Source organism: Anomalospiza imberbis, chromosome Z, assembly GCF_031753505.1.
Source record: "Anomalospiza imberbis isolate Cuckoo-Finch-1a 21T00152 chromosome Z, ASM3175350v1, whole genome shotgun sequence".
In the NCBI taxonomy this organism is placed as follows: Eukaryota; Metazoa; Chordata; class Aves; order Passeriformes; family Viduidae; genus Anomalospiza; species Anomalospiza imberbis.
This window is the reverse complement of record NC_089721.1, coordinates 73,181,425-73,207,346: the sequence shown is the minus strand read 5'-3', so window position 1 is coordinate 73,207,346 and position 25,922 is coordinate 73,181,425. Positions and strand designations below refer to the sequence as shown.

The window sequence follows — 25,922 nt, the reverse complement described above, 5'->3', positions numbered from 1 at the left end:
GACTCACTCATCTGCTGCCATTGGAATAATTACCTGCTTCATTTTTGGCATGAGGGCAGACACAGTAAAATTGTAAGGCAATCTCCATCTATTTATAAATATTCCAAATTCCTTGCAAAAAGTCTTCCAGTAGATCTCTCTCCCCTCCTGCCTCTTTCTTCCCTCCCTCCTGTTCTTTTGTATTTCTTCCCTCTGGCCTACTAAACCATAAATCACGTTCCTGTTTTAGCTCGATTTTACCTGTCTGGATCATTCAGTGTTCCCCACATCTTTTAGATGCAGAATGTTTCCTCTCACTGAGGAACATTTAAAGAAAGGGGAGAGGAAAAGCTTCTGGGTTTCACTGAACTCATGTCAAATCTTGACAACCAACAGTAAATCTACTGTTTTTAGTTTAAAAATGCACCTTAGCATAGTGTAGGTTTTTTTTTCCCTTGCTTTCTGCTGCCTGTGCTGCACTCTCTTTTCTTCTGGCCAGTGATTCCAAATCTGAGTAATACCCACAAATCTTTAGGCTACTGTAGACTCTAAAATATATTAGAGGTATGTGACCCTCTCATGAAGAACTGAACCACTGTCAGATTGAAATGTCCTGGGAAATTGAAGGATTCCTGTCTGACCAACTCTATTCCTTCTCTGAAATCTAAATTAGAACCAGAAGTCAAAGAAGTGGTGTAAAATTATTTAGAGAGCTGTGATACACATATATCTAAGGCCACCTGTGGACCTAAGTGTCCAATAGTATAAACAGATAAATATTCATGTGTGACACCCATAATACCGCTAGAGATAATCTGCATTTATTTACAGTTATTTAGCTATTTTTAAATTATATTAAAATTTATTGCTAAGTGCTTTGGTATTTGTATCATTCTTATGATACAAACCTTTCAACCTTTCTCCACAGAAGTTAAGTGCATGTACATGTTTGAATGCAATATTTTCCCTGTTATTTTTTTAATATATATGGCTCATCACACTGGAATCTCAGTACCACTTAGATAATGATAAAAAAGAGATTAGAAAAAGAGATTAGTTCTTCATTTTTCTTCTGATTCCCCCCTGTTTTCATAGTTTTCTTTTTCCTCATCACACTATGAGGAACAGATGACATTGCTTTAAAAAAGAAAGCCATAAATTTGAGTTTGCCCAGCAATTCCAGCACAAGTATCTTATGGAGATTACTCAGTAAAACAAGTTTTAATGTTAATGGCCAAATTATTAATTCTCATTATTATAAGAATTAGCATGTAAGCATGCAAGAACTGGAAATGCTTTGTTTTGGCTGAATCTGATAATTATATGTGAGGCTCTCCCATCCTATTTGCAAGTGAAAGAACTTTTAAAATTCTAGACTTTTTTGGTCATAGGTGCGTTTTCAATGAAACAAGACGTCTTGACAGAAAATGTCTCGTAATGGAAAGAATCAACCAGTTGTGGTTTGAAAGCTGTGCTTGGAGTTAAAATCGTGGCCACGACGATGTGATCTGCCCAAGGATTTTACCCGGCAGTGCTGAATGGGGCTGGGGGATGTGTCACCTCCTGGACACCTGTTCTGCCCATTTGGGATGTTTTTGTAGCACAGCTTGCAGAGATACCACCCTCTTTCATACAGTGTCAGCCACTGAGGCACAGCACAAGCTCATTAATTGCACTGGTTGCTTAGGCCTGTGCAGACTCAAGGTGCCTCCTTTAACTAAGTTTTGATAGTTTTATGTTTCAAATTATTTTCTTTTCGAAATCACCGGAGTGCACAGTACTGTCATGTAGTTTAGTTACATTCCTCGTGTTTTCTCTAATTAGTCCCATTTCCATACCCCAAATGTATGGAAAGGCTCTCTTGTCTTTCCTTGCAAACAGGCTAAAACAGCTCCCGAGGGAGGCATTTCAGAGCGTGGCTATACAAAATGTGCTTTTAGAAAACAGAGTGCAGTGCCCAGAAATAATTTTCGCTTGGCTTTGAGCTGAATGCCTGATGCCCCCATCCTAAGCTCAATGCTGCAGCTTCCTGTTCTCCAACACCCTCAAATATGGGTAAACATCTCGAGAAAATATAAGACACGGATATTAATCGGTTCCAGAGTATGAATTAGCTGAGGCCCAGGTGAGGAGACTCTGGAGGAGTGAAGAGGAGGTGCTGTCACAAGAGGGAAATGCCCAGGGCAGGTGAAATCTGAGCACTGACACTGGGGCAATAACCTTTCTCAAAAATGCTGTGAGGGTGGCTGTGGCACGTCCTGTGATGAGCACTCATCCCCTCCTGCTCTGAACTGTTCCCTCCCATTTCCAAATGAGGCTCCACCTAATGCCTCAGGGTTTAACTTTTCTATTTTTCAGATTCTGTCCTGCTTTAGTGTGTGGGTCTGGGCTCCATATTATGGGATGGTGAGCTCTCTGCACAGAGCAGGGAGACAAAACAATTCCTTCTCCAGCTGGGGACCAAGGACAAATGATCCAAACCTCAGGCCCAGGAGCACAAACAGCGTGGGCTGGAGAGAGAAAAACAAGCAGGATGGGACTGCATGGGCTAAAGCTGGAATGGGACAATGAACTCCAGTGTGCCAATGGAGCAGAGCTGATCACAGTGAGAGCCCCCGGGAGCGCTCGTGCATTTTGGGACCATTTGGGTCCATCTTGGGTGCAGCCCTGGCTGGGCTCTGGTGCTGCCCAAGGTGGATCCATGGAGGAGATCCTTTTGATAAATCCCTGCTTTATTCTGGAACTCTGCCCAGCCTCTGCTCTAGGCCAGCCTTGATAAGGCATCACTCCTGCCTCGGTGGCTGTGGGAGAGCTCTGGTGCTCCCGTGGGGTGGGCTCACCTGAGCTGGCTCTGCTACCCCCAGAGGCACACATCTCCAGAGCCCCTCACCACAGGAGGGGCTGTGGGGGTTCTTTGGGAATGAAATACCAAGCTCTTGTGCCAGGGTGCCAAATCTTCCTCATTTTCAGTAACTTGGTGCCTCCTGTTGCCATGGAAATGAGAGGGAGCTCTGCACACAAGTGGTCCTGCTTGCAAGCAGCTCTGGGTTATCAGGGAAGATCTGTGATGCACCAGGCAGCTGAAGGCTTTGGGTTTGTTTTCCTACCAAAATGCTAGCTCACAGGTGAATACAAGAATTATTGGAGTCTACCCCAAGAATTGCCTGTAACTTCCCACTTCAAAGCTTCTACATTCTGTGTTGCCCTGATTTTTAAGAGTGTTTTCTTTTACAGTTCTTTTGAAAGTGTTAAAGTTCCCATAAAACTTCTTCAGCCTTCTGATAACGTTCACATGTTTGAGAGTCAGAGGTCCCACACAATTTCATGTGTAAATAGAATATTTACATATTTCTCTGTGGGTAGAGAGAAATGATCGATTGATCTTTGGACCAGTGTGGTTGGAGAGGTGGTAATTCCATCCTCCAACCCACGGTCACCTCTGGAATTCTGTAAACACCAGATGTTCAAATAAAACTTTCTCTGTTTTCTCCTTTGAACTTACCAAACTTCTGTGTACTCATTTTGTGTCCGGTAGTGACAATTCTGTGTCTGTAGAATGCCTAATACTGCCTGATTTCTCCAAATTCAGATAAGTGATCTTATCAGGTAGGAGATCAGACAAGTGGTTGCTGCCTGTCCCTGAATCTCAGTCCTGTGTCAGGTATCAGTCCACCCCACAGGTAATTAAAATGCTGAAGCTCGTCAGTGCAGGGCCAGACTATTTAGTGAATTTATTAGTTTGAGTACTCCACAAAAAGCAGACCTTTCCAACAGGGTGGGTTTGAGGTGAGGAACACCAGAGGGGAGGCAGATGGACAGAGAACCTCAAGGAAGCAGTGAGAGGAAGGGTCCTGCCCTGCTGGGCAGTGGTGCTATCACTGCAGTTAAACTGAGGAGGAGAGGGGATGTTGTGGGTCTTGGCCAGATGCAGGTGGTAATTCAGAAAAGGAAGGTTCCCTGATCATCCTGTCTCCACACAGAAGGCAAAGGTCAAAAAGGAGAGAAATCCCAGCCTTTGGGAGATCCTACTTGTGTGGCCAGTTTACTTTTGTACCACAGCTTTCTCTAACTATTTTCAAATGTAGTTAAAAAAAAAAAATTCAAACCTAATTGAAAAAGAAAAGGCAAAACCATTAAAGTATAATTTTTCAGTAGTTTGTTCAATACTGTTAAGACTAAAGGTACTAAAACTTTTTTCCTTTTCAGGATTTTGAGCTGAACAACGAGCTGAAAATGAATGTGCTAAATTTGCTGGAGGAAGTTTTGAGGGACCCTGACCTTCTGCCACAAGAAAGAAAGGCTACTGCAAACATACTGAGGTAAATGCATTCCTAATTATTTCACATGTTAACTGTAGCACAGAGTGAGACTGACTGTGTATCACAGAATTCACAGGGTTGGGCTTCCCCCAGAGTATTTAATTTTGAAGGATTACTAAGTGTTTTATAAGCCATGAAGCAGAGCCTTTCATTCGTAAAAATACCTGTATCGGAAAGCTTTGCTGCAGAACAGCTGGCAGCCATGAGTTCAGCCCTCAAGTATGACTGAAAACAGCTCTGTCTAAAAAGTGTGAATATTTTATAGGCACTGGTTTCAAGCCCATTGTCCAGCAATGATTAAATAAATAAATGCAATGATTAAAAAGCAATGATTAAATAAATTAATTAATTCAAACTTCTATAGACTAAGGAGTGATTTCAATAAAACATAATGAAAAACATAGATAAATCTATGGTGTGCTTTATTAACATTAATGTAGGTATTCTACAGGTAAACCAATAAATGATCAATAAATAGAGTATGCCTGAGTTTTCTAAGACCAGAAAACAGGTTTCCAACAGAAACATGAAAAAAAAAAAAGGGCTGAAAAAATCACTTGTGAGGACAAATATCAAACAAAAGATAAGAAACACAATAACAAACACTTATTGTTCTTATTAAAAGCATTAAAGTGCTTTTAATAAGAACAATAAGTTCTTATTAAAAGCACTTTCTTCTTACATAAACAAAAATAATCCTCCTTTTAATAATACTGTGTGTGCTGCTATTCCAAGTAAAAGCATTGTTTGTTTCGTATGTTTCGTTGGAAGAGACAGCAAGTCAAAAGAGCAAGAAGGATGAGGATGATGTGGGTTTTTGTAACATGTGTGACAGCAGAGGTTCTTCTCACAGTGGGTAAAATTACCCTAAAACTTTCAGCCTCTTAAGGAAAAGTTTTAAAACAAGCCTGGGTTGGCTGCTCCTGGGAGAGTAATGGATTTATAGGCCTTTACCATACAAGCTGGTCAACAATTTCCTGTACCCAGTTTCAAAAAGAGCCAATTTCCACTAGAATTTGCATCCAAAGATGCACCTTTTGTATTTATGTGTAAACGATGAATTGTGTCCATTTGCATTGTTTCACTGCTGTTCTAGGAAATGGTTGTTATTTTTTGTCCTCTCTCCCCTCCTAGAACTGATTACTGAGTACCTGAGCACACTGCCTGATACACCAGGGAATACACGTCATCAGATATTTCCATTTTTACAAGTTTTTAAAAAAATCAGACTGAATTTTTGACCATTCTCTGAAATTTTTGGTGGTTTTTTTTTTTTTTTTTTTGTGTGTGTGTTTGTTTGTTTGCTGTTTTTTGTTTGTTTGTTTGTTTTTGCAAAGGAAAGAAAATGGAAAAATAGTTGTTTTCTTTTAGCCTTGGCTAAAAAGTCCTTTATTGCTTTTCAAGCCTGGCAGTGCTGCTAAAGAGATGTGGATGCTGGACAACTTGATGTGAACTATTTCAGTCCTACTTCTATGTGGATTTAATTTCAATGCAATTTCTCACCCTTTCGCTGGAAGGGGGAGGTGTTCAGATCACCTCCGGGAAATGTTTGGTAATTAAGAGTGATTTCCAGAGTTTAACAAAGCTCTGTAATTGCTGCTGGAGACACAGGCTCTCAGCAAGGCTGTATCGTCAACTGAGAAAAGGGAATTGCAGGATATAAGGAATAATCATGTGAAAAACACCAGTCACTTGTTTTTTAAAATCTTAAAAGTTTATTAGCAATAAAATAGTTATAAAAATAGTAATAGAATTAGAGTAATAAAAATTTGTACAGTGAGGATTAGGACACTAGGAGACAATAAAAAGCAAAGAATTTCAGACGTCCGGGCGCTTTTGGGCACTGAGCTGCCAAAAACATGATACCTGGTGAACAAAGGAACGACCCTTAAAAGCAACAGCCTGGTGCATATTCATATATCTCACACATGACACATAAATTCCTTGCAAATTAAGAACTTTTCTGGTTTTTGTCAACTTCCTCCCCTTAATCCTGGTGGTTCCATAAAGAGGAGAGGAGGTGGAAGGATGTTTGTCTTTTCTGATAAGGAGGCTGTAACTCTTCAGGTTTCGTGTCGCTGTTACCTCTGTGCAAAGAGTTTCTTGATTATCTCATCCCTTTTCTTGAGCTAGTTAAAAATATCTTACATTGCAGAGTTTCTATTTTATCATTATGTTGTAACCTAAAACTATATTTAACACCCTACTTAAAAAGGATCAATACAGTATTACAAAATAACCCTCCATAACACATACAGCATTCAATTTAATATTTGCAAAGAGCCAGTCATAAAATACTCATTTTTCACAATCAGCAGCTGTGTCTGTGGTTCTGACACAGGAGTGCATGTTCCTTTTCTTTTCCACAGTGCTTAATTTTTACTACACGTTCTTAAAATAGAAATATTGATAAGGTTTAAAAAGTAATTGCTGGTGGGAGCAGGGACCTGCTGTCCTGTGGAGACTGAGCACCCAGTCCTGGGGTACCCAGGGCTCTGCTCCTCAGCGTGGTGCTGGACCCAGAGGCAGAGCCAGCTGCTCTTTGACAGCTCAGCTTGGCAATAGTCAGAATATGATTAATTAGATTAATCAGAAATGGGGGAACAGCTTCTGTCAGGGGGTTTAGCCTTCCTGGCAGGTTGCAAACATCCTTGTACAGTTCTGGAGCTGATTTTGTGAAGGGTCAGAGATGAACAGAGTCAGGAGAGGCGGCATTGGCCTGCCTGTGTCCTCTCTGAGAACACAACTGCTCGAGCCCCGAGGGCAGACAGGTTTCCAGTGCAGAGTGTTACAGAGGTAAAAATGATCAATTATTAATAATTAATAAAATAGATTTTTATTTCGTGACCGAGGCTCGGTTGTAGATAGCCACAATCAAAAGGGCAGTGCCGAGCCCGGGATCGGCGCTGGGTGAACACAGGTCTGACCTCATCGGATCCCCTCTGTTCACCAATGCTGTCTCTGTCCAGTCAGTTTTTATACACTTTTTTCTGCCTGAGGCAGAGGTTCTCCTATTCTTCTCTTTGCTTCACATACTCATGGGGTCTCCTTTTCTCTGTGCTGAGCTGGACAAAGCAGTTTCTGGGAAGTGATGAATGCTGATGTTAAGGGAACCTGGTACTGAGGTGCGTGTTCCTGAGGATGCTCCTGATGATTCTGACTATCTTGATCGTAGATATCTCCCGTGTATTCATTGCTGGGTGTATCCTGGATGGTCCAGGAAGGGCCCATCTCTGCATTGAGCCACGATTTTTAGTTTGTAAATTATGTTTTTCTGCTTGCTGCCAGCAGTGGTTTTGCAACCTTTCCCCAGCTGCAGCTTGTCGTTTAAAACTTTAAGGATTTTTTGTACAAGCATCATTTATTACATATATATATTTTACATAAGCGCAAATTATTCCATAACATATATCACAATAGGAACACAGCTTTTTCTACATTTGCACTGGAAGCAGAAGTGCTGCTGTGGTGCAGGAGCAGCAGGAGGAGGAAGTGATGACGTGGGGCTTGTTCTGTGCCCTGTGGTGCCCTGGCTGGTTCAGGAGGTCAGGCCAGGACTGACCCTGCTCTGCCCTAGACTGGAGAGCTCTGGCTGTTTGTTGTCTGGAGAGATTGCTGCTTGCTGCAGGAAGCAGCTCCTGCTGACCCAGAAGTGCTCAGCTTTGGCCCAGTGTTGAGGTCTGCTTGCTTGGAATGACCCCGAAATTGTAAAAGTTGTTCTGTCCTAGCCTGGCAGACAAAGAAGAGCTCTGGAATGCCTGAGGCCGGGTTCGCACGGCTGTTTGTTTCTCCTTGTCTATAACATTCTCTCTCTGACCTGCCGAGCTCTGCCTAGTGCAGGAGCCACGGCAGTCTGCCCCGAGCCTTGGGCGGCTCCCACATTATGTACTCAAAACTACCTGTGGGATGATTACAGGTTTGTGCCACTGCCCACCACCCATGTTAGGCAGTGAATCTCTACCTTAAACCAACAGAAAAGTGTCACCATCACAGCAGGGCATGGAGAGCAAGAAGAAAGGAAAGAAGGCCAGGACACGCCCAGATTGCTCCCTCTTGTACCCCTGAACCCCATTCTAAAAACCCCAAAATTCTGCTTTTCCACCCTGTGTCAATTCCCCTATCACACTGCTCAAACCCTTGTGGCTTGTAATTCCTCACACAAAGTTGGCAGCTTTTTCCATGGGCTAGAATGGAAGCCACGGGTGTTTTTGACTTGGTGCCAGGGTCTCTGAGCCCCCTGCCAGGGTCTGGAGCCAGCCAGGGCAGCCAGAGGGATGTCCGGGACTCTGACAGGCCAGGGCTCCACTGAGCCCCCCTGGAGGGGCTCCACATCCTGCAGGGTCCCTCCCTCTTCTGCATCACACTGGGGATTCTCTGCCACGTCCGCTTACAGTCACTGTTCTGAGTGTGGAGAGAAGGCCTGCAGTGGGAAAAATTATTTCCTGATTTCCTTCAGCCTTCCATAGGCTCTAGGAGCCATTATGAAGGGTTTGCATTACCAAGGAGCCCTGTGGTGTGTCAGGAAAGTTAACCCACAAACACCACAGGTTTATGTCCAAGAAGGAGACAGAGGAGTCCTTTTACTGTATTTGAATAAAGGGAGAGGCCATGGGGCATTCCCCTGGGGTCTCTCCAGTTTTTGGAGGATGCAGCCTCCTTTTTATCCCAATTTCCCAGCCACATGTCCCTTCTCCATTTCCCCACTGGCTGAGGTCCTTGAGAGGTACTGTAATATATGATTTAGAATAAATTCATGCTCAGGAAATTGACTGATTCACTTATAACAGTACAGACTTCCCAGAACGCCTGACACCACAAATTTCCCTCCAATGTACAAACCTCCCTTCTAATTTTTAATTCTTATGGAATTTAGGGTTTTCCCCCATTGTCTCTTTCATCTCTCAATATCCAGTTTCATTTATCAGCAAACCTACAGTTTGTTTGTGAAGTCGAATATCTTTTTCCACTGATCAATCAGTGGACTCCTTCCCATTGTTTCTTTTATCTCCCAGTGCTGGTTTTATCTACCAGCAGACCCACAGCTTGTCTGTAAATACAAATCCGTCATTCCTCTCAGGTGGGACACTGAGTTTACCTGGAGCACCAAACCACAAAACAACGTGCAGGCAGGGAATGCAGAGCTCCTGGCACAGTCTCTCCCTGCCATGAGGGAGATCCTCTCCACCAAAATTCTCTGAATTTAGGCATCTGTCCCTGGCAGAACCCAGGCAGGGACTTGTGTCTTGGTCTGTCCCCTCGCAGAATGTGCAGAGGTGGTCCCAAGGTTTGTGTGCCTCTCCTGGCTCCTGTTCCAGGGTCTGGCTTGGAGAAAAGCTGCTCAGCCTATGCCCTGCACCTTGCAGAGATGTCATCCTTCTGAATTGAGACCTGTCATCTAATACCACTTAGAGGGGAAATATAAATTACCTGGAACTGAAGGGCTTTTTGTACTGTTGTTAGAGACCAATTTGTTTGAAGATTTCTGATGGCACGCTTTTCGTGAGCAAGCACAGATCTCTTGTAACTGGAAGATTCGATGAAAATTTCATTCAAAAGGTTTCTCTGGGATGGGTTGAAATGGGAAGAAGGACTAATCCAGTTGATGTGTCCTTCATAAAAATAGTCACTCACCCACTTGCTAAGTGAGTGCTGCAAATTTTTGTTGTTCTGCAGAGGTGCTTGCTGCAGGAATTTTGTCAAAAACATGTATTCTATCAGAATTCTGGTTTGCCTGTCAGCTGTCACTGTAGGCCCTGCCTTCCCCACATCTCAGTTTTTGTAGTCTACTCTTGAGTCTGAAAGGTTGACAAACGCAGAATGGGCTTAGGACAAGCATTTCTTGTAAAAAATCCAATTTTAAACATTCATGAAAAAAAGTTCATGCTTTCTGAGGTATTCTCTATGTCTCCCTGAAGGACATTGGGTAAAAATATGTCTTTTCACAAACTGCCCCAGCCTTTGCATGCATGCACATCCTTGGAAAATCCATCCCCTTGTTAGCAGAGATAAGAGGAGCAGGAAAGGTTGGTTTGTGTCCCAAAGATCCATCATGGTCAGCTCTGGGAAAGGCTCTGTTTAGAATATGAATGACAAGGAAAATGTTGATGGGAGATGCTGAGCTGCTTCATGCCCTGAGTCATCAAACAAAGCAGCTGGTATTTCTTGCTTGATGGGATTTCAGTTGTGTGGACTGACAGGGTTTCTCTTCAGGGTAAAAATGCTTATTTTAATTCAGTATCTGTTCTGAAAGCTAGGCAAACCCCCCAGTTGACGTTTTGCATGAGATTTTATCAGCCAGATTTACTAACCTCCGGAAATCTAGATAAAATTTAATTGATAACGAAAGAGGAAGGTGTAAATTCAGATTAAACAGCAGTGAACAACTTTGATAGATAATCCTATCTGGAGAAAAACAGGTTGCTTCCAGAAACAGCTCCTCCTCCTTTTCCTCCTTTTCCTCCTTCTCCTCCTTCTCCTCCTTCTCCTCCTTCTCCTCCTTCTCCTCCTTCTCCTCCTTCTCCTCCTCCTCCTCCTTCTTCTCCTCCTCCTCCTCCTCCTCCTCCTCCTCCTCCTCCTCCTCCTCCTCCTCCTCCTCCCCCTCCTTCTCCTTCTCCTTCTCCTTCTCCTTCTCCTTCTCCTTCTCCTTCTCCTTCTCCTTCTCCTTCTCCTGACTAAACATGAATGAAATCGAGGGATATGCATATGTCAAAATGTGATGGATGAACAATTTTTCTGCCTTGTTTATCACCAAACAACACATTTCAGGCTCTCTGACTTGCCCTAGCTTTTAAATATTTTTATATGCTTTATGTACCACAAAGAAAGGATGAGACACATGCTTAGTATTTTCAAGTAGAAAATAATTTTAATATTTGGCCTGGTCAGGCATGAAGAATAGTGTGTTTGTGAGAGAGAGAGAAGAGAATCTTAACTAGTGATTCTAAGAACTAGAAAGGTATTTCTTTTATATTTTCTTCCTTCATTTCAGAAGATACTGGAGGAGTCACCCTTTTCAGTCCTCAGCAGTGACCCTGCTCAGGAGAGCCCCTCTGTGCCTTTGCTGTCTCCTGTGACTCTTTCCACAATGATCTGGTTCCTCCCAGCTCCAGAAGCTCTCCAGGGAGTGCAGTGGGAGCTGTCCAAGCAGGGCTGGGCAGCCCAGTGAGCGTCCCCAGTCCTCTGCTGAAACTGGGTGTCCTAAGGCTGACAACAGCATAGACTGAAGTGGAAGCTGTTGTTGATGCTGTCACAAAAATACCATTATCCAGTCTACAGATCTGTTGTCCTCTGCAGATTTCACTGTAGAATATTTAGGCATAAAAGGAGAGTTGGTTTGGGGATTTTTCATGAGACCACTGTGGTAGGAAAAAAGCATCTCTTTAGAATGACAGATTGAAAGTCTACATAAAACATGAGATGTCATGGTAGAGAGTATCAGGAGGCAAAGATGGGGAAACATTGACTGTTTTCAGTCTTTTCAGAATCCCATGTTTCATACTTTATTTCACATTAAGCAAATACAACAATTTCTGTATCAAAGGTGAAATCCTGATAGAACATAAACGTAACACAACATAAAGTGATATTGAAGTAACTCGGATGATGGATTTTACAAGACTGATGAGAATTCCTGGGGCAGGGGAACAGGGGCCTGTGTGGTTGTCATTGCCAGAGGCTCTTGTCACAGGATGAACAACACTTTCCTGCAGGCCCCCAGGCATGAGGAGCAGCACAAAATAAGCTGCTCTGCGGGACAGATTGGCAGGCTATTTACAGGGACTGAGGCTGCACTCGTTATTATCCTATCCAGGCAAGAAGCTTAGGGTTCTCCTGGAGAGGTAAACACGCCTTGCCCTGCAGGCACAAGGTGTTTCCAACCCTTGTGAGAAAAAATAAAGGGTTGTTGGGGTCTGCTTGCTTGGAATGACCCCAAAATCATAAAAGTCCTTGTTCCCCTAGCCTGGCAGGCAAATAAGAGCTCTGGAATGCCTGAGGCCGGGTTCTCACGGCTGTTTGTTTCTCCTTGTCTATAACATTCTCTCTCTGACCTGCCGAGCTCTGCCTAGTGCAGGAGCCACGGCAGTCTGCCCCGAGCCTTGGGCGGCTCCCACATTATGTACTCAAAACTACCTGTGGGATGATTACAGGTTTGTGCCACTGCCCACCACCCATGTTAGACAGTGAATCTCTACCTTAAACCAACAGAAAAGTGTCACCATCACAGCAGGGCATGGAGGGCAAGAAGAAAGGAAAGAAGGCCAGGACACGCCCAGATTGCTCCCTCTTGTACCCCTGAACCCCATTCTAAAAACCCCAAAATTCTGCTTTTCCACCCTGTGTCAATTCCCCTATCACACTGCTCAAACCCTTGTGGCTTGTAATTCCTCACACAAAGTTGGCAGTTTTTTTCATGGGGTAAAATGGAAGCCACAGGTGTTTCTGACTTGGTGCCAAGGTCTGGAGCCAGCCAGGGCAGCTAGAGGGATGTCCAGGGCTCCAACAGAAGGTGTTCTTTGTGGATTTTTAAGGCTGCAAATGAAAGGAAGGAGGTTTCTGAGATCCTGTATCTGCATTTAATTTTTCATTTTGGCCTAGCCCTCAGACGGGCAAACGAAGAGGAAGCAGCAGCCCCCCAGCAGAAGAGCCTGGTGTGCTGGCAGGAACGCTTCCTGCATGCCCACCTGGTACAACTCCGTGTCTCTCAGCCAGAGCTGAGGTCTGCAGGCCAAGTGGTGCTTTCCCCTTGCCCCTTCCCCTGCAGCTGGCAGAGCTTGCAGCAGCAGGGAGTGGAGGGACCCTGGCTGTGCTCCTGAAGTCACCACAGAATCACAGAATAACGAGGTTGGAAGGGACCTCTAAGATCATCAAGTCCAACCTGTGCCCTCACACCTCAACTAGATTACAGCACCAAGTGCCATGTCCAGTCTTTTTTCAAACACATCCAGAAACGGTGATTCTGCCACCTCCCTGGGAAGACAATTCCAGTACTTTATTACTCTTTCAGTGAAAATTATTTTCCTAATATCCAACCTATACCTTCCCTGACCAGCTCTCAGGGTCAGCCTGTTGGAACCCCAAGAGTGTAAAAGTCCTTGTTTCACAGCCCGTGCAGCCAAAGGAAAGTCTGAAATGCATAGGGTCGGCTTCTCAAGGTTGTTTATTTTCCCTTATCTAGGACATTCTTTCTCTGACCTGCTGAGGTCCATCTAGAAAGGAGGCCATGGCATTCTGCCTCTTGCCTAAGGCAGAGTTTATATTATATACTCAAAATTACATGTACTGTATTTACAATACCTTGCCAATATCTATCATCTATGTCAGACAGTGTGTCTCTACCTTAAACAAATAGAAAAGTGTCACCATCACAGCAAGGCATGGAGGACAAGATGGAGAAGAAGGCCAGGACACACCCAAATTCCTCCATCTTGACCTCCTGAACCCCATTCTAAAAACCCCAAAATTCTACTTTTCCACCCTGTGTCAATTCACCTATCACACTACTCAAACCCTTGTGGCTTGTAATTCCTCATACAGAGTTGGCAGCTTTTTCCACGGGCTAAAATGGAAGCCACAGGTGTTTTTGACTTGGTGTCAGGGTCTCTGAGCCCCCTGCCAGGGTCTGGAGCCAGCCAGTGCAGCCAAAGGGATGTGCTGGGCTCCGACAACCAGCAGGGCTTTGGGATGGTCACCTGAGCTGTGCTGGGGAATTCAGCTGAGCAGGGCCCCCCTGTACCTCACCTGCACCCTGAGGTTCAACAGACCTGCCCTGAGGGGAGCCAGCAAGGTGACTTCTGGGCACGTTGTTGTGTCCTTTCTGACAGCCTTTTGCATTCTGACCTATGTTCCTTCTCCCTAAATCTTCTCACTCCTGTATTACATAAATCCAGTGTTGTCAAGGTTTCTTTGTGTCTGTAATTCACACATGAAGGGGTAAGATCCTGTAATTATGTGCCAATATGCTACATCAGGGTAGATGTTTGATCAATACTTACTTTCATTGAGTTAATTTTTGACCCAATTCTCTGAAATAACCATAATAATCACAGGTTTTCTGTAGCAGAATTGGAAACATTCAATAACACTTTCGTTACTGAAAATAAATTATGTCCTCTCTACAAGGAAAAGCTGCAGTTTGCTGTCCATTTCCACACACTGAGCTCAGGACCGTGAACAGGACAATTTCCAGGATTCATTAGCTAAGAGGTCTTAAACCTCCATGGAAATATTTTATCTTACATGGCTCTGATGCTGTAACAATTTACACATTTTTACTTAAAGCAAGACATGACTTTTTAGGCTACAGATTTTATTTTTTTCTTTACCTCCTCAATTTCAGACTTAGGATTTATTTTAAATAAACCATTTTGCTGATCTACGATAACGTTTTGTCATAACCATGGACAACTATATTTATATAGGATGCTCTTCTACTTTATTTTTCAGGACTCTTTCTCAGGATGATCAAGATGATAACCATTTGAAAATAGAGGATATCATTCAGATGGTAAGTTCATCTTGAGAGTTAAACATAAATACTCCTAGAGAAATGTTGTGTGTTTGAATCAGTAAAATGTAACACAACTGCAACTTGTAAAGTATTTCTGGATAGATATGCTGGTTTTTATACCAGGAATGTCCATTTCAGTTTAGACATTGTAAGATTTTGGAGCCCCTATCAAAAATGAACACGCCAAAACTTTAGTATTTGGATAAAATCTCCATATTTAAAAAAAGGGGAAGATATTAATACATATGAAATTATAAATGGAGAATATGCAGAGTTTAATTAACCCACATTCATACTCCTGAGCTGCTGTGTGCCTGTTTTATGAATTTCCAGCCGGGCGTTCGTGTTGTCTGCGATCGTTGCTAATCCTCATTTCTCCTGATCCCAAAGTTAATGACAGCCCCATTGAGGGTTCCCAGGCAGCTGCTCATGCCCTGTGGCACACGGAGAGACCCCTCAGAGTTGTCCTTGCTTTGCAGCCAGACTGCCCCAAGCCCGAGTGCTTCGAGACGCTGTCGGCCATGGAGCTGGCGGAGCAGATCACCCTGCTGGACCACGTCGTGTTCCGCAGCATCCCCTACGAGTGAGCGTGCTACACGTGGCTGTGGGGTTTGGGTAGCTCCCTGCCCTTTGCCCAGGCCTCTGGCAGCAGGCAGGAGCTTTGTTGAGGTGGCCAGCACCCCAAAACCCACTCTTGTTCACAGGTTCTTTAATAATGGCTGATTTGGTGTATTAGAGAATGTATTATTTATTTAATAGACTGTCTGGGTGTGAAAAGCCAGGTGTCTGCTAAGGAACGCAGGAGCCTCCTGTGAAATGGAAGATGTAAACTCCCTCCCTCCAAATTATTGTAATTTTGAAATTAAGGGGCTCTCAGGCAAAGATATGGGAGTAGGAATAACAGTTCTTTATTAGGAAAATTAAAACACAAATGCAATAGTACAAAACAAACCAGTGCCAGAGTCAGAACAGCCCTGGCAGCCTGTGGGTCAGGGTGGTGGCAGCAGCCCCATCCCATGGTGGCTCAGCCCTCCTGCAGTGCCAGCTGTGCTTCTGCTGGAGCAGGGATCCTGGAAAAGGGTGGAGTTTTCCTCTGAAGCTCCAGGGCTGGTGGGGATGGGCCTGGGCTTCCTCTGGGAATGCAGTGGGGGAGAAAGCTGCTCCTCTGGGAATGCAGTGGGCAAAGGCTGCTGTGGTGTTCCCAAGGTCAGATTGTATCCAGGTAGGAATGCTTGGCTCCTCCCCTGGGCAGAGCCTCTCCCCATGGGATGATGGAATTTTCTCAGCCATGCAGGGACACTCACTGGCCATGGACAGGAGATAATTAATAATTAATAGCCCATGAACAGAAGATATCTCCTGGAGGGAGGATTGGTGGTGGAAGAGATAAAGAAAAAACTGCCCATGAACAGCAGAGAGCTGCCCCAGTTCTGACAGATGGGGATAGAATACACACCCAGCTAAACCTGAGACATAGACACCAAAATAACAGACATAGGACTTAAGCTAATACTGCACAGGAGTAAGGACAAAAAGAAAACCACTAACAGATATATACAGTGCAAGATTAAAGGTAGCTATTAATGTTACAGCTAGTTAAACATAATACAACTTAGGATTCAGTGGATCTCACCATCCAGTTGTTGGTGGGGCACACATTGAGATCCTTTCCCTCAATCCCCAGGGAAGTAACAAAAGAATCTGTGTCCAAACTCCGGGGAAACGTCTCAAACAGTTTCAGGGTGTAGGAGGCTTCTGCCTCTGTGGCAACTCGTGTGTCTTTTACAGTTTGTAAAACTTTATCTCTTCGCACATCTGTGGGGCCTGAGCCCTTTTGGCGCTGGAGATGACCCCTTTGGGCCTTTCGGCCTGGGCCATCTCTTCATATCTGCACCCACTGCCTGTGGTAGAGAGGGGAGGACAGTCCTGACACAGAGTGTCCCTTGGTGGGCCAGTGGCCACAGGGCTGGGGTGGCCACCACTGCCCCAACTGAACCCCGACAAAGGGTTTGCACACAGACAAGGATAACATGCTGCAGAGAGGGTCACAGCTCTGGAAATTAGGATGAGGTGACAGGGGAGAGGGGATTAATAGAAAAATAAATCTTCTTTACACTATTTAGCATTTCAGTCAACATTAAAGATGGTATCATGAGATGCTGGAATTAGTGTAAAGCTGTGCTATTAGCTTCCAGCAAATTGAGGTATCCTTGAAATCTGCTTAGGCTGTGGTTACAGACAGACTCTGTGCTGCGTTTATGAAGATTTTGTTTGCTTTTTTCTCTCCCATCAATGTCTAGAGAGTTCCTTGGGCAGGGCTGGATGAAAGTGGATAAAAATGAGAGAACGCCCTATATTATGAAAACTAGTCAACATTTCAATGATGTAAGTACTCTCAAACACAGACTTGCTTTTTAGGGATCCCATGGACTGCCTCTGACCTCTGGAACAGAAATGCTGGATTGTGTTGCAATGTGATGTGATATGTTATCTATTAGTGACTGAATGCTGTGGCCTCTTTGTAATTAACAATTTAAATCAAAGCAGCTGAAGATTCTCATTTTCAATAATTGGTACTCAGCATTTCAGTGGCAATTTAAGAGAATGGAACATTTTAAACTGTAGCACAGTGCCTTTCAGCCTACTGAAGAAACTTTAATTTCTCCAGAGAAATATAACACCAATCCTGGTTAATGCCTTTGTATCCCTACACGTCTTTCTCCTTTATAACTTTCCTTTAATTTTACTGGGAGACTTCCCATTCAGGTTTATGACTGGTGGCTTGGAGACCTTCCCATTGCATCCCCAACCTTTCTTTCCTGTCCCTATCCCTTCCACCTGCCCTGAGCTCTGTTTTCAATGTCCTTTCCCTGGGTTAATGAATCCCAGAATTCACAGAATCATGGGGTTGGAAGAGACCTTCAAGGTCATCGAGTCCAGCCCATGCTCCAACACAACTCAACTCAACCCTGGCAGCCAGTGCCACATCCAGGTGTTGTTAAACACATCCAGGGATGGTGACTCCACCACCTCCCCAGGCAGGCCATTCCAGAACTTTATCACCCTTTCTGTAAAAAACTTTTTCCTGATATCCAACCTGTATTTCCCTTGGTGCAGCTTGAGACCTCTCATTCTTGGTGCAGCTCTTGGTGTCCTCTGGTTCTGTCAGTGCTGCCTGGTGAAAGAGACTGACCCCACCTGAGCACAGCCACCTTTCAGGAAGTTTAGAGAGTGATGAGGTTGCCTCTGAGTCTCCTTTTCTCCAGGCTGAGCACCCCCAGCTCCCTCAGCCGTTCCTCACAGGGCTCGTGTTCTAAGAGCCATCATTTCTGTCATGCTTAGCTGGGGGATTTCCTGCCTTGCCCCTTAATTCATGACATGTTAGAAGGAATTGCGCTCCAGCTCCCTGAGCCCCTGCCTCTCTCTGTGGCCAGATGAGCAACCTGGTGGCCTCGCAGATCATGAGCTACGCCGACGTGCCCTCGCGGGCCAGCGCCATCGAGAAGTGGGTGGCGGTGGCCGACATCTGCCGCTGCCTGCACAACTACAACGGCGTGCTGGAGATCACCTCGGCCCTCAACAGAAGTGCCATCTACAGGCTCAAGAAAACCTGGGCAAAGGTGTCCAAACAGGTGAGAGGGACACGGCCGCGGTGGGTGGTTCTAGATTCCATCAGCCGCTGTGCCCAGGGGCCTCGGGATCTGTGGTGTTGAGGTGACCCCAAGAGTGTAAAATCCTCATTTCCCAGCCCGTGCAGCCAGAGAAGGAGTCTGAATGCGTAGCATCAGCTTCTCCAGGTTGTTTATTTCCCCTTATCTAGAACATTCTCTCTCTGCCCTGCTGAGCTCTGTCCAGCAGGTCGGCCATGGCATTCTGTCTGTCCTCAGGGCGGTGTTCACATTTTATCCCAAAAACTCCGTGTGCCACGTTTACAATAACGTGCCAATGTCTGTCATTTATGTTGGGCAGTGTGTCTGTGCCTTAAACCAACAGAAAAGTGTCACCATCTCACCAAGACATGGAGGGCAAGGAGAAGGAGAAGAAGGCCAGGACACGCCCAAATCCCTCCATCTTGTCCCCTGAATCCCATTCTAAAAACCCCAAAAATCTGCTTTTCCACCCTGTGTCAATTCAGATACCACACTACTCAAACCCTTGTGGCTTGTAATTCCTCATACAGAGTTGGCAGCTTTTTCCACGGGCTAAAATCGAAGCCACGGGTGTTTTTGATTTGGTGCCAGGGTCTCTGAGCCCCCTGCCAGGGTCTGGAGCCAGCCAGGGCAGCCAGAGGGATGTCCTGGGCTCCGACACAGGGGATGTGACAGGACCCCTCTTGTGAATATTTCTGCTTTTCCACCACCTGGGTTGCAGGAAATGGAAAAAGATACGAGCTTCCACAGATGCAGGAGAGTTTGATTTGCAGCCTTGGAAGAAGCTTGGATTGATGTAAAAATAAAGTGCACGGACATTAAGCAGAAAAATTATAAACTTGTGTTTCTATAGTTGTAAGTAAGAATATGCCTTAAGTAAGTGAGAAACTGTATTGGGTAAGATGGTGAAGGGTTTTATAGTGTAGTAATGTAATTGTATAGAGTAAGCTGGGGGTTTAGATGTTGTAATAGAGGTATATGTGTGTATGTGTGATAGTAGCCCATTGGATAAAAGTATCTGCAGTGCAGCACAATTAAGTAAAGGTGATAGGTTAGAAAAGCAAAATAAACCCTGTGGCAACTTCCCATTGGATTAGAATGTTATATATTGCCTTGTAATCAAGAACTCGTGACTACCTTGAGCTGTGGCTGACTGCTTGCTCCTCTAAAATCTCACAGCCTCTGAGGCTGATGTTTTTCTGAGCAATAAATAATTTTTTAGCCTGACAGTAGTCTCATCCCTTCATTAAGGCACTGGGAATAGTGGGACTGGCATTTTCTGTCCAGGAGTTTTGCATGTAGTTTTTTTTAATCTGTGGAAACATAATGTTTTCAAGGTAATTGGCAGGTGCCAGAGAGTATGTGGCCTGAATGGCTGAAATGTTCAAGTGCACTAAATTTAGGCATTTTCTGATAGACATATCTGGGTGGTTACAAGCTACAGTTAAAGTCTGGTCATGTGCCTAAAATAGGAACTACCTGTGCAGAAAGCCTTCAGGAAGGTCAGAACCTTTCAAATTCCGGAGGTTTTTCTACCCAGAAAGAGACAGTTGATAAAAAGTCCTTTTAATTTAAGAGCTCAAGTTTAGGTGCAGTGAACACCTGCCTTATACCCTTACCTGGCTGCTGAGAATGTCAGCAAAAACTATGAGAATGACTGCCAGCCACAAAAACAAGACACACACATGGAAAAAGGGCCTGTCAGGATGAAGACAATCCAGTCTTTTATGTTCTGTGTTCTATATGGTTCAGAGAAATACAATTTCCACCTTCTCCAGTCAGCTTTTTCTCAGCTGCTTCACAGCTGGTGCTACGTTCTTCTATTTAAAAATTTGTTTAAAATTCTTTCAACACATACTGCTATAAGCAAGCTTACCTCCAAAATGTTTTATGCATAGAATTAGTTTGATTTTTAAACTTTTCAATTGAAAAAGAAGAAGCCAAACCCGCAGCAGATTGATGTTGTAGCACAGTCCTCTGGTACCTATTGGGAATGCAATCTGGGTTTTTCATCAGCCTGCTGTGTAGAAGAAAGTGACCCTGTCTGCCTACAGAGCTCTCTCTTAACTGGAAATTCAGTTTCAAATAGGATGAATTTCTCATCATTCTCTGCACTCAAGTCAGTAGCATAAACAGGCTGAAAATCAAATTTATTTCACTTAAGGAGGAACCAGGGTCTGGTGATGCCCACTGACACTGATTTGTGTAAGACATGAATATATTTTCCTTTACATACTCAGCTTTTCTCTGGTACTTGGAGGCAAAATCAGCTCAGTGCAAGCTCCAAGGCAGTGACGACCCTGAGGATTCCCAGGAACATGTAGGGTCTGTTATGCTCTTGTCTGCCCAGCAAACTGAATTCCAGACCGTTAATGCAATAAATGTGTGGGTTTTCCTCCATTTGCAGGGTAGTCTCAGCATAAATACAGGTTCTGTGTATCACTCACAGGGAGACTTTAGTGCTGCCTAATCTCCATTTGCAGAAAGATAGGAGGAACTGCAGTAAAGCTAAATTCCTAATTCAGTAATGCCTGCTGTACTACTCTTGAAAATGGGGTGGGGATGGTAAGTGAATTACACCTTTGATAGAATCTAATTCCAGTCCTTTACATGCACCAGCAATGACATTTGAAATGCATCTTCTTCCTAGACAAAAGCACTCATGGACAAGCTTCAGAAGACTGTGTCATCTGAGGGAAGATTTAAAAACCTGAGAGAAATGCTCAAAAAGTAAGCTTCCCTGCAGTATACAACTGTGTTTTGTTACAAACAGTGGATGGTTCATGTTAAAGATTAATTTGCTGTGATTTAGCTCTAATAATTTTTTTTTTTTTGCCTAATAACCTTTTAAATTCTAGGTTGGTTCTATTTGGCATTATTGTTTTGCTGCATATGCTGTGATTTAATACCCCTGATGGGTAAACATAGTAGCTCCAGAGAATTACTGAAACAAATTAAACTATTTTTCTGTGTGAACATTCCCTGTTGGGGTTTCACTTACACTGATAAACTTTTTCAATAAGTGTAAAGCCAGCTTTATAAATTGAAGTTTTTATGAAAAACAGGATTGTTCCAGTTAAGAATTTTAGGGTTTGGGACTAAGCCTGTGTCAGGTCACAGACCCATTAGTATGACAATAAATCGTGTTTCTGACAAAAAATTATGAGAGGAACATAGAGACAGGCCAAAGGCACAGGGATATTTCTTATCCTGTCCTCCCAGCCTGCTGCAAAACAGCCTACTGCTTTTGTGCAGCTGTCCTTGAATATTGCTTTCTTTCATTGATTTGCTGGATTGCGTTTGACATTCTGTGATTTTGGTATCCAGAATATTCCATGTCAAGTGTTCTACAATTTATGTAAAACTGATTTCAGCTGTACAAAAACCTGAATTTTTGTGAGTTTTGTATTTGGAAGCAGGCTTTTCAGAATTGAGTGGCACATCTACCTCAAGTGGTCTTGAGAGGAGCTGAGAACTGAACAGCCAGAATAATTAATGGTATATTTTTAAAATGCCATTAATATTAGACATTGGGCAGAATGCATTCAATTTATCACAGGCAGAGCAAACACAACTCAAGCAGAGCTAAAGGAGATGTTTGTCCTGGAAAGGAATGCAACCCATGGATTAGAACTGGGCAAAGTAATAAAGAGTTTGTGTAAGTTAGAGAAAAAAGCATTTGCAAATGTAGCTGCAGGCAAATAAGCTGATTTATTGGTTTACAGCTGTAACCCACCTGCTGTTCCCTACCTTGGGATGTACCTGACTGACCTGGCATTTATTGAGGAAGGAACACCCAACTTCACTGAGGAAGGCCTTGTCAATTTCTCCAAAATGAGAATGGTAAATTTTCAGTTTCCTACATGCTTCGCCAACAGGTGTTTAACTGCGTGAGTTAATTATTGATTTCGTTGTAACTCCTCTGAGTTTACCTTTGGAGAGGCTGCTGTGGTGCTGTGCAAGAGAGGCAGCGTGTGGAGAGCGATTACTTGACCCAGTCTTCTATCCCCACCTTCTGGCAGGCTGGGTATTTTCCCGGGCTGAATTTGTCCACATTTCACTTTCTCAGAAAAGGACAGCTGCCTGAAGCTCGTGGAGGAGCAAGAAAAATATTTTTTTAAATAACCAGAATTACAGGGATGCAGTGATTCACCAGGAAGCAGTAATCACAATGTTCTTCTCAAAGTGTGCTCTGGTCTATCTGAAAAGCACTTTAAAGTTGATGTCTCTCCCACTGCCATGTAATGCTGTTTTGTAACAGCTCCTAGGAGGGAAGCATGGAAATTTCTCCTCTAATCTCAGCTTAATGCCCATCTTAGGGCTACGCTCTGCAGCAGCCACTCGAGGCAGAGAATGGGGAGGTTTCATTGCGGGCAGAGTGGTGGCTCACTCGGGGCTGGCTGAGGAATAAATGTTTGATTTGGGAAAGTGAAGTCCTGGGAAGCTGTTGGGAAATGATCTCTACCCTTCCCTTCCCTCCTCCTGACAGAGGAGGAGTTAGCCAAGGCTAACAGAGACACAAGGTCTTGTCAGGAATGAAGTGTCGTGGCTGTAATTGTGACAGAGAGTGGTCCCTACCAGTTCTACAAGTAAATAAATGCATAAGCTTCCTATAATGAAGTTCTATATTTTATATAGATGAGTTGAAGTTATATATTTTTATATACATAAATTGAATGGAATAATTTGGTGCAGAATTCTTGCTTTGTGTGGCTTAGCTGAAGCAGAGCTGTGTTTGAACTTGCATCTGTGTGTTCTTTTGAAAGATCTCACATATCATCAGGGAAATCCGCCAGTTCCAGCAGACCTCCTACCGCATCGAGCACCAGCAGAAGGTGAGGCTCCTGCCTGCTCCTGAGATCAGGCTGTGGCAGCCATGACTTGTGAGGCACAGCTGCCACTGAAAGCTACAGCTGCTGTCTTCTGCTCCCACACGTGGAGGAGAGGGCAGACAGACACACGGACGGGTCCTTGGGGCGCTGAGACCCTCACCCCGCAGGACCTCTTTGTTTGATGCCTTGTAAAGAAGTTTTTTGCTCCTTTGGAAGGTCTCTGGGGATTGCAGGCTTGGAGGGTATGAGGGGTTCAGAGGGAGGTGTGTTCTCCCTGCCCTGCGATCCTGGGATGAGGGTCAGGAGATGCCCCAAGCACCTGCTGAGGCATCCTGCAATTCCTTGTCCCTTTGCCCCTCTCAGGAGGGATGCAGCTGTGATCAAAGCTGGTCAGTGCCTTCAGAGAAGGCACATCTCAGACTCCAGAAGAGCAGTTTGGGCTGAGGTCACCTGGCAAAGGATTTGCCCATTCCTAAGAGGAATTAATTCTCAGAGTGCTGCAGGTGCACCTTCATGCCAGCAGCATTCTGAGCAGCTGTTGGGTTTCTCAAGAAAACAACACGAGGCAATCTCAGGACCCGAAATGTGCTGGAAGGGAAGGACATCTGGGAGATTTCTGTGGCAGTTACATGCAGCCTGTCCCTCTGTGTTTCCCCACCCCAGGTCACTCACTACCTGCTGGACAAGACCCTCATCATTGACGAGGACACCCTGTACGAGCTGTCCCTGAAGATCGAGCCCCGGCTCCCCGCCTGAGCCCTGCACAGGCCTGCAGACAGCTCTGGGACAGTGGAACCACGCCTGCCACCACCTAAAGACAGCCAGAGAAACTCTGAGAAGAGTGCCAGCTCTCTTTTCCAATAAGAGTCTCACAGCCTTTCCCTCTCAGGCAACACAGACAAGTGTTGGAGGTGAAAGGCAAAGACCCTTCCTACCCGGCTTAAGCGATTCCTGCTTTGCAAAGGTCATGTTTGATCTTTGGGATCATTAGGGACCATGACTTCCTGGAAAACAGGAGACTTTCCTGTGAACAGGCACTCATTGCAGCCATCTCACGTGGCAAATCAAGGGTACGGATTTAAATGGTGGTAATAGACTCAGGTGTGTTAGGATAAAAAAGCAAGGTGAGGTGGCTGGGTTGATGGCTAACTATGTGTTCACTGAGGCAGTAATGGTCGTGGTGTTCTCATTGTGTTAATTTCATTGAAAAAGGATTTAAAAAGGATTTTAGCACTCATCTACCACTTTGGAGTGATATTAAGACAGCATCTAGTAACTTCAGATCTGCAGTTGTTCGAAGCACCTGCTGTACATTAAATGCTACTCCTTACAAAACATTTTCTTCTTTAAATGTCTCGTCAGCCTTGTCTAAGGTGACTGATTGTATCTGTAAAAATGATTTGTAAATATGTTTTTCATCAGTGAGAGTATTTACAGCATGGAAAGCAAATGGACTGGTGGAATAGTTGTAAATAGCTGCCAGCTGGGAGGGTGAGGGACCCAGAGGGGTGGTGCAGGGGATGGAGAGTCACGTTGCACACAGCCCTGGAAGAGGCACTTTATTTTCCTGCACCTCCTGCAGCTTCTCTGACAAGTCAGGCTACAGAGCACATTCTGGACACACTGTGGAGAGAAATACATGTCTGTCTGGCATGTCTGGCAGCAGGTGGTGATCAGCAGTGAACACTTGGAGCCGCAGTGAAAGTTTCGTTTTACGTGAAAATCGGTGGTTTCAAAAAGTGAAAAAGTCTTCTTCTTTTTTTTTTTTTTCTTTTTTTTTTTCCTTTGTTCAGCCATTTGACATTGACTTAGCTGTAAAACTGAACGTGTCAGTGGCAAACGTGGAATGCCAGCAAACACAAAGTGTGTATTTTTATCTGAGCTGGTAATTATCACTTGCTTTTGTTTGAGAAAATGTGCTATTTGTAAATGTTTTCAGAGCCTCTGCTTTTGTGACGTACCAGGTAGACAGATGTCATTTCTACAGTAGTTGTTGTACTTGTATTTTCCTCATCAAGAGTGGCCTGTTGTAGCTGCATGGGAAGCGAGCTCAAATGCTGTAAAGGGCATCATAGTATAAAACACAGGTGTTAGCACTGTTGAAAACAAAAATTGGCTGGAAAAGTGTCCTTACTTTTCCAATGATACTCAGCCAGTTGAAGAAATAGGGCTATATCACCGTATACCTCCCTTAAATCCTCTCAGGGAGACAGATGTTTAAAATAGATTGTGACTTAGGCCTGTTTGATCTGACATATCTTACACAGTCGTGATGCTTCTTAATGCTGGCGATGAAAAATGGTCCTGCCTGGCTTGTGGTTTTTGTCTTTATTTGCACTTTAATTACATTGCTGGCCCAGCCCAGATCTGCACAACGAGTTCCATTTGTTCTGTCTGAGTGTGAGTGCCAGCATCTACAAATGTACCTTAGCAACTGTAAATTTCATTAAAGTCCTTCTCCACAAGGACCATCTCCTTGTAAATAACTGCATGGGGAGGTGTCACAGAGACTGGAAATTTCCTCCCTTAGAAAAGCAGACAGCAGGAGAGAAGGACGTGCTAGGAACACTTTAAATAGTTCTGGCTAATGATTGCTGTAGAAATGTTACTTATAGAAGCTTATTGTAGTAGAAAA

At 44.1% G+C, this 25,922-nt stretch overlaps 1 protein-coding gene across 9 annotated transcripts in view; it reads left to right on the top strand.

Moving 5' to 3' along the window:
- The window catches only part of RASGRF2 (Ras protein specific guanine nucleotide releasing factor 2), a 126,254-nt gene extending 100,332 nt beyond the window's left edge, over positions 1-25,922 (top strand). For all 9 annotated transcript variants that reach the window (XM_068177068.1, XM_068177069.1, XM_068177067.1 and 6 more), the window contains 9 exons: positions 4,186-4,298; positions 14,742-14,802; positions 15,285-15,388; positions 17,106-17,190; positions 18,240-18,437; positions 21,106-21,185; positions 22,181-22,298; positions 23,222-23,290; positions 23,951-25,922. In XM_068177068.1, the coding sequence (XP_068033169.1) occupies positions 4,186-4,298; positions 14,742-14,802; positions 15,285-15,388; positions 17,106-17,190; positions 18,240-18,437; positions 21,106-21,185; positions 22,181-22,298; positions 23,222-23,290; positions 23,951-24,043 (921 nt within the window). In that variant the 3' untranslated portion in view covers positions 24,044-25,922. The remainder of the gene's footprint in view (positions 1-4,185; positions 4,299-14,741; positions 14,803-15,284; positions 15,389-17,105; positions 17,191-18,239; positions 18,438-21,105; positions 21,186-22,180; positions 22,299-23,221; positions 23,291-23,950) is intronic.